The 7,695-nt window shown below is 35.1% G+C and overlaps 1 protein-coding gene across 8 annotated transcripts in view; it reads left to right on the top strand.

Annotated features, from left to right (window-relative positions):
• The first annotated feature begins 921 nt into the window (after positions 1–921).
• The window catches only part of LOC120077302 (regulator of Ty1 transposition protein 107), a 9,997-nt gene continuing 3,223 nt past the window's right edge, over positions 922–7,695 (top strand). For 6 of the 8 annotated variants that reach the window (XR_005481748.1, XR_005481750.1, XR_005481749.1 and 3 more), the window contains exons 1-7: positions 922–1,127; positions 1,518–1,657; positions 1,894–2,027; positions 2,717–2,900; positions 3,680–3,832; positions 5,756–6,343; positions 7,442–7,621. Coding sequence is in view for 1 of the 8 variants with exons in the window: in XM_039031225.1 (XP_038887153.1) it covers positions 1,064–1,127; positions 1,518–1,657; positions 1,894–2,027; positions 2,717–2,900; positions 3,680–3,832; positions 5,756–6,343; positions 7,442–7,621 (1,443 nt within the window). In the remaining 7 variants the exon portion in view is untranslated. Of the gene's footprint in view, positions 1,128–1,334; positions 1,405–1,517; positions 1,658–1,893; positions 2,028–2,716; positions 2,901–3,679; positions 3,833–5,755; positions 6,344–7,441; positions 7,622–7,695 lie in introns of all 8 variants that reach the window. The other 2 variants (XR_005481757.1, XR_005481755.1) reach the window with 2 other exon arrangements.

Below are 7,695 nucleotides of genomic sequence, written 5' to 3'. Positions count from 1 at the left end.
AATAGAAATGGTGGAATCCCCAGGTGACAGATGGATTTCATCCCTAGGTGGTTTTGACACACAAGTGGCAACACGATTTCTCTTCCCTCCCTTCGATGATTTGCACACATCAGCCTTCCAACCTGACGTTGTTCATCCTCCCTATCCGACAGTTTTTAGGCGGTAGCCGTTCATCAATTTCAAGAATTTTTCATATCTGGATGAGAGACGAGAGATGCGAATGAGATGAGGAGGGAGGAGAGATGATAGAAGAAAAGAGAGAAACCAATCCCATAGTTTAGTACAAGCACCATACCAGGGGTCTGACCTCGAGGTTGATAGTACAAGCTACACTCATGTTGGTATTTTTGCAATTTTTCCTAAAAACAAATAAGTTATATAAGTTCAAATTATATCAAATTAATTACCAATTAATAAATAGTTGTGAGGACATTCTTAGAACATTATGTAAATTTAAAAAATTCCCGTGTAAAAATCCTATGAAACAAATACAATTAGCAAAATATTCCCAAATATCTGCAAAAATGTTCATACAAAACAAACATGGTAATCTAAAGATGTCAGACATTTATCTTCCATATATTTATAATTTCGGGCATCTAAGATTCCAGTTATCTATATTTTCAAAAAACAAACGACCCCTAAGTGTTGATATTTCAAAGTTAATTTCAATTGATAAAGGTCTATCAGTGATAGTCAATGATAGAAGCTATCAATGATAGCCGTTGATAGTAGCTATCGATGATAACTTTCAATTTCAGAAAATGAGGAAGAAAAAGCCTGCAAACATGGGAGATTTTGGGTTTTATTTGGTAGGTTGAGCGAAAAAATCAACGGGCCTTTTAGCCTTTTACAATGATCAAAGTCTATTTTTGTACCATATCCGCAATTGTTTTATTATTGTGCTGCATATGCTATTATCTTGGTCTGATTGCCTCTTTTGCAACCAGCACCCAAAAAAAAAAAATAAAAATAAAAAACCAACTCAAATTTAGAATGTTCGCCTTCGTCCACAAAATTCAAATTTATCTCTAAACTTTCGCGGCAATTTCTTGAGGTTCGGATGGAGGAGGAGCAAGACCATGGCCTCGCTAATGGAGTCCTTTCCTGCCCTAATCGACTTCCCGGTGATTCTCTCTCATTCTATGCATCTGTTTCTACACCCTCGCTTTTTCACCAAATTGCTAGTGATGTTCTTTCTAGGGTTTGTGGGAGCTTTTATCCGCTTGATCTTGATAGTGTCCTGTTTCAGTCAATATAGTTTTGTTGGATTTGAAATTTGTGAAATTCTGCTTTCCTTACTGTATTTGTTTCATCCGTTTTTTTTCCCCTAGTGGATTGGGAAATGAAGCTTCGACTCGAAGCTTTCTATTTCTCGAGTTTCTAGCTGCAACATCGAACTGTGTATGTACCTCTTAGTTTAACTGCAGCCTTTTGTGGGGGAGGGTAGATGGGGTGGTTCACTTAGATTCTTTTCCGTCTGGGATTTACTGCTTTGATTTTTCTGATGTCTGTAGGCTGTCCAATTGAAGGTATGGAATCTGTGGTTGCGACCGTCAGTGGCTACCACGGCACAGAAAGATTCAACCTTATCAAGATGATATCTTATACTGGTGCCAGCTATGTGGGCGCAATGTCAAGGTCAATTACTCATTTGGTGGGTTTTAATTTTATTAGTCCCAAATTCAGTCTGAAAAGCATCAATAGCTTTCAAATAAGACGAGTTTTGCAATTATGTATGTTTAAAAAAGAACGAGTATAGATTTTTGGATGGGGATTTGATGAAATACATTTTGTAGTATAATTTTGCAGTATTTATCTATCATGAGTCACTCATCCGCAATCTTAGGCTAAAGAATGATGTTACTTATTGTTTATTCTTATGGTGATTAGATTTGTTGGGAATTACAAGGGAGGAAATTTAATCTTGCTAAGAAGTTTAGAACAATAATAGTCAATCATCGTTGGCTTGAAGATTGCATTAAACATGGAAAGCGTGTCCCAGAAGGTCCATACGTTCTTCAAAGGTACAATCAATTGTTACTTTTTTTATATTACATTATAGTTGCTTGCATACAGCAAGCAATAACATTCTGTCGTGGGGCTTTTGTCCAAACACCTTACAACTGGTACAAAGGCTTAAGAATATATCTATTTTGTCATCTGGCAAAAGATTTCTGTTTTCTAGCCATCAAGGCAAGCAAGCATGGAAAATGTGCAATTAGGAACATTGAACAAACAAATAACGAAAATTGAATGCAAAAATAATGAGGATGAAAATCTTATCTGGATTTCCCATTAACCCAGAGAAGTGCTGCTATTTTATTCAATGCATATGTTCTGAGTGTTCTGACTTTTCTATTCAACCCTTTGCTGTCAAATCAGTAAAGTCTCTTCTGTTTGTCTTTCTTTTTTCTCCCAAAATAAATTATATAGTCCATTTCTTCATTTATTGTGTACCTAATCCTGGCAAAACATATAATTTGCTTTTTACACTAAACGAGAACTCACATTTACGAATTGTATGACCTTATTGTCTCTAATTATCTGGTCTTCCTTTTGTTTTCCTTTGCATTTGCGCTGAAAGTATGTCTTTTGTTGAGGTTTCACTAAGGCTTGGTTACATATCAGATAATTTCCACCATTGCTTTACCACCTCTATCCTGTAATCCTGTTTATTTTTATCTCTTTGAATTGTGGATTTTATTCCTTGCAGTGGCCAATTGGCAGGTCCCTTGTCAATGAAACTCCCTCTTGCTGAAAAGGGCTCCGTCTCAACCAAAAAGAATAACTTGCTTTGTGAAAAGTTACATAATTATGGAAATGTTGATGATCAAAGCATTAAAGACATATGCTCTTTTGATGATTCAATCTTGCCCCATTCTTCTTTGCTGGATAAGGTGACTTGAGACAGCCCTCTCTTAATATATGTGCACAAACTATCCTGAATCATTTATGGATTTAAGTGGGGAGAAGAAAATCGATTAAATATGTTGTTGTAAGCTGTAACTCATATGTCAAGATTAAACTTATCAGGGAAAATATTAAGAATCTGAATCCTTTAATTGATTTACATTTCCTTTCATTATTTTCTTCACATTCATGACTCAATTGGTTTTTTTGAGTCCAAGTGCCATCATAGATTATTATTATTATTATCATTATTATTATTTTTAAAGAAATACCGTTCATATCTTGTCCAAAAAAAAAGGAAAAAACACCATTCATAGATCTTTGTGCATGCTATGATTTGTTAGATATTTAAATGTTAGGGTCCCTTTGTAATCTAACTTAGGCATGTTATTTTATTAGTTAGGTTGTGAGTTAGTTACTATGGTTAATTTAATTAACCATCATTGTATTTAAATCCTATTAACTCATGACTTAAGCCTATATCAATTATGGAATGAGTGATATCAACATAGCTCAACAAACATAATGTATGAACTATCTAAGATCAAAGATTCGAAATCCCACCCCAAATATTGTTGAACTAAAAAAATAGCCTACATAGGAAGAATAAGGCTTCTCCTTTTGTACAACTGTTTTTGATCACTAAAGTAACAGCCCTAAGGATTTTCGACTTTGCAACTATTATCTTAAGAAAAAAAGGTAGGAGTTCATTACTTGTCTAGAGTTAATGCCTATCGCTAACCTTTTTAATGTTAATCCCAACTAGGATCTGTACTCTGATTTTAGGAATAGTGATGTCACTGCTCATAAAGCAAAGGACATATTGCGGAGGAGGATTTCTAAGCAAGAAGACTCGTCAAGCTCAAGTAGCAGAAACCATTTTGAGGAACCAACTCCCTCTGGTTTTTTTGCGATTGAGGTGAGATATTTCATTCTTTGTTCCATCTTACGTTTTGAATCTCATTCATTTTTGTCCACGTCGCTATACTTCATAGGATAAAGTCCACTTCTTTTGCAAGGTTTAAAATCTGTGGTAATGTCTTGTACTGGCGAATGGTTTAATATCTGTTCTAAATTACTAATGTATGGAAGTAGTTTTCTTTAATTAAGTAATGTGATCTGGTTCTCTTATTTTAATTGTAGGTTGATGGCGTGGTATCTTTTGATTAGCCCTCTAACAATTTAAATTTCTATTGTTATAAAATCCCAATAAATTGGTATGTTCTGATTTTATTCTTAGGTGGGGACCTACTGACTTTTCTGCTTGAAATGTTATGCACAAATGTGTTAAGCTAACCAACATTCCCCTCCAATGAATGACAACAAGTAAGAAAGGGCATGGACTTGCTTTTAGATTTAACAAATGTTTTGAAGTCTCTGGTAGTAAAAGTGTCAGTAGGTTGATAAGCACCGGTAATAATTTTTAATAACTATCCTTGTGCTCAACCTTTCTCTTGAGTGAATCAATTTTCACATGACTGGGGCCTTAAAAGATCGGATCTAGCAAGTAGGATAAACATTATGACGCCAGGAAACGGGAGAACAAGGAACACAAACATCTTCAAATTAGTGTCCGATGCAAGCTAGCTTAGTCGTTCGGTTGAGCTCTTATAAGAGTTTTTGGAAATTGCACAAGATCATGATTCAATAGTATTACACACCCTGTGGTTGAGAGCTCATCAATATTGTTTCTAGACCAATTAGAGTCCAAATAAGGCATGACACTAAATTTTACTACCAGGAAAATATAAACTGTACGATAAAGACTCTTCAATGTAATAAAATATCTCTTCATAGAAGCCATAGGAGGAAGAGTAGGATGGGGCATGTGTTTGACAACTCTTAACAACTGTGGCAATAATATCTAGACGTGATGGGAGTAGAGTATTGACATGGCCCACCAATACTTACATTCTATGCATTTTAGAATCCTTTTAACTAAATGACTTGGGAGAATTAGTTGTAGTACCTTCAAACTAAAAAGGAGTTTGACATGATTTGTCTCGGATATAACTAAGCCATGCAAGATGGGTGAACCCTGGATCCTCATTATAAAATGACTGTATACATGTGATCATTATAGCATTTATAATGTTTTGCCACTAACATATATAAACACAATCATGCTTTGAGTTTTTCTCTGCATGGTTAAATTTAGAATATAACAATTTGTATTGGTTTGAAATAAATTCAATCTTTAAAAAGTCTGCTCTAATGAACATTTGTGAGTGGTTTGGTTTTCTTTAGTTTATTAATGTGATTTACCTCTGCATTCTCATTGTGGTGTGGGTTGATGACTTGATGTGGTCTGATTGATCAATAATCATTCAAGAACTTCAAATCTATTTGCCATCAACTTGTCAATTCATTTAACTTGTTGCTAGGCTTTGACTTAGGAATATTTTTCCTCAGCTAGGAAGAATTGGAAGCTCACTAATCCTGTCTTTCGAAATTCTGAACTGTGGATTGCTTTGCTTCTATGACCAGAGAATGTCAAATCCCACAGCTTAATTGTAGACAATACCATTTTTTAACGATTTGCATCTTTGCTATTTTTAATTGAACCAGGAGATAATTTCAGATTCTGTTCAAAGGTGTAACTTTTATCTTCTTTTGAGCTCACTTTATTTATTCATTTATTAGGATGTCATATTCTTTTACACGTTGTCTCCTTTCTTGGGCAATCGATTTCCTTTATCATTCTGTGAAATCCTATTTCTCTGTCTTTTTTGGTATATCATCACTTGAGAAAAGAAGCATTTTACCCTGAACCACAATTTCTTATGTATTTTTGAACTTTTTCCGCTCACTGATAAGTTTTGGTCTTATTTCATTTGGATAGCGTGGTAGTTCTTCGAGGTTGGCGAGAGATGAAAGAAAAGGTGAAAGTAGTAATCAGGACTCAACTGTAAACTCTTCAAGGAGATGTCGCCGGCTTGTGAATAAAAATTCTACCGAAGATCATAATAAGGCTGACATTTGGAATTTTGACCTGAGGCGGAATCATTTGGGAACTCGTAATAGTCTTACAGGTCCTTCTAGCCATTGGGATGATGAAACAAATATTGAAGTGGTAAACATTGGAGGAACATCTGACCGTGACCAGTTATGGGACGAAAGGGGACTATCAAGTGATAGTTTTGAAGGCATTGAAGCTTGTGAGGACCAATCTACTTCCAGAGATACAAACTTACAAGTTGAGAATGCACCAAGAGGGTCATCGATAACTTCAGAAGATGAATTGCACAATATTAACAATTTACAAAAGAATATTGAGGATCCAGTTATAGAACTCAATGCAAGCTTACCCTCCACCTCAACAGAGTTATCTTGTGTCATCTGTTGGACAGATTTTAGTTCGACGAGGGGAGTTTTGCCCTGTGGGCATCGATTTTGCTATTCATGCATTCAGAACTGGGCAGATCACATGGTAAAAGTTTTATTAAATTTCTATACATGGAGATTCAAGGATCCAATTAAACCTTATAATATTCTTTTTGCTTTTTGATCCAAAACTATTATAAATGCCAGGGCCTTGGGCAGCAAACTATTCAATTTATTCAGCATATGAGTGTTATAGCTTTTCTGACTTCATTAACTAGGTTGCATTTTTTGTCTTCATGATCAGGACTGGAGAACAACTTATTTGAATTTGTCGTCGTATTCATAACCTTCTTAATGATAATGCAATATATTTTGTAGTAAAACTCTGGATCATGTTTCGAACATGCTAATTATGGTTGTGTACTAGTTCTTTCTCTTATACATGTGGAAGTAAGGATTTCCAAATAACTATGAGAAATACTATGTTGCCTCCATAATTTCTTTGTATTTTTTCTCATTACCTCTCTGCTCTATTTATCTATTTTTGTTTTCTAATTCGAAGGTAAAATTAACTATCTAATTCGCATGAACTGAAACGTGTTTTAGGGACGGTAATATATTACAGAAGTTTGGCGTGAGAATTGTTCGAGCAGTGATGGGATGAATGTTAAACTCTGGATATTTTAACTGCTTGTCATGTGTATGGTTGTATTGGGATTCTTGAACTATTAGGCAACATCACTGATCTGATTAAGAAAAATTAACCTGAAAATTGTGGCTCTATAGTTGTCTATACAATTTGCCCTTTGTGCAAATTATGCGAGCTCCTTATTTATTTATTTTTCCTCTAACAACTTGATGGAAAATCTAACTTCACTTTTAAGAATCCTTGCCATCTCAACTTGATGGAAAATCCTCAAATCACAAAATTAAATATAACACAGCCAAATTATGTGAGCTCCAAAATTAAATATAACTAAGCCAAATTATGTGAGCTCCAAACTTACGTATTTTTCTCTGGTGCCAACTTCTACCTTGAAACTCTGGTCATTAATGATTTTTGTTCTTTGAACTTGTAGAGTGAGTTCTGTCATTCTCAGTTGATCGGTTTACTTATCATTCAAATGCTGTCAATGTTATAGTATGTACTATGAAGTTCAGAATCAATTTCATGGTCCTAATCTATTGGTCTCATATCTTGTAGGCTTTGAGCAGGAAGATCTCAACTTGCCCTTTGTGCAAAGCCACTTTTCTGAGCATCACAAAGGTTGAAGATGCTGCCACCTCCGATCAGAAGATATACTCCCAAACAATTCCATGTGGACCATCACTATTGGATATTTACATTCTTCCTGATGAAAGAACTCTTAACAACGTTGTTCAGGTCACATATATTTTTTATGCTCAGCGTCCGAACTCTGTTTTTTTTTTTGCTTGTGTGTAGGGGTTGGGGGGGAG

The sequence above is a fragment of the Benincasa hispida genome, chromosome 1 (assembly GCF_009727055.1).
Source record: "Benincasa hispida cultivar B227 chromosome 1, ASM972705v1, whole genome shotgun sequence".
In the NCBI taxonomy this organism is placed as follows: domain Eukaryota; kingdom Viridiplantae; phylum Streptophyta; class Magnoliopsida; order Cucurbitales; family Cucurbitaceae; genus Benincasa; species Benincasa hispida.
The sequence above is the reverse complement of the archived record's forward strand: the minus strand, read 5'-3'. Positions and strand labels throughout refer to the sequence as shown.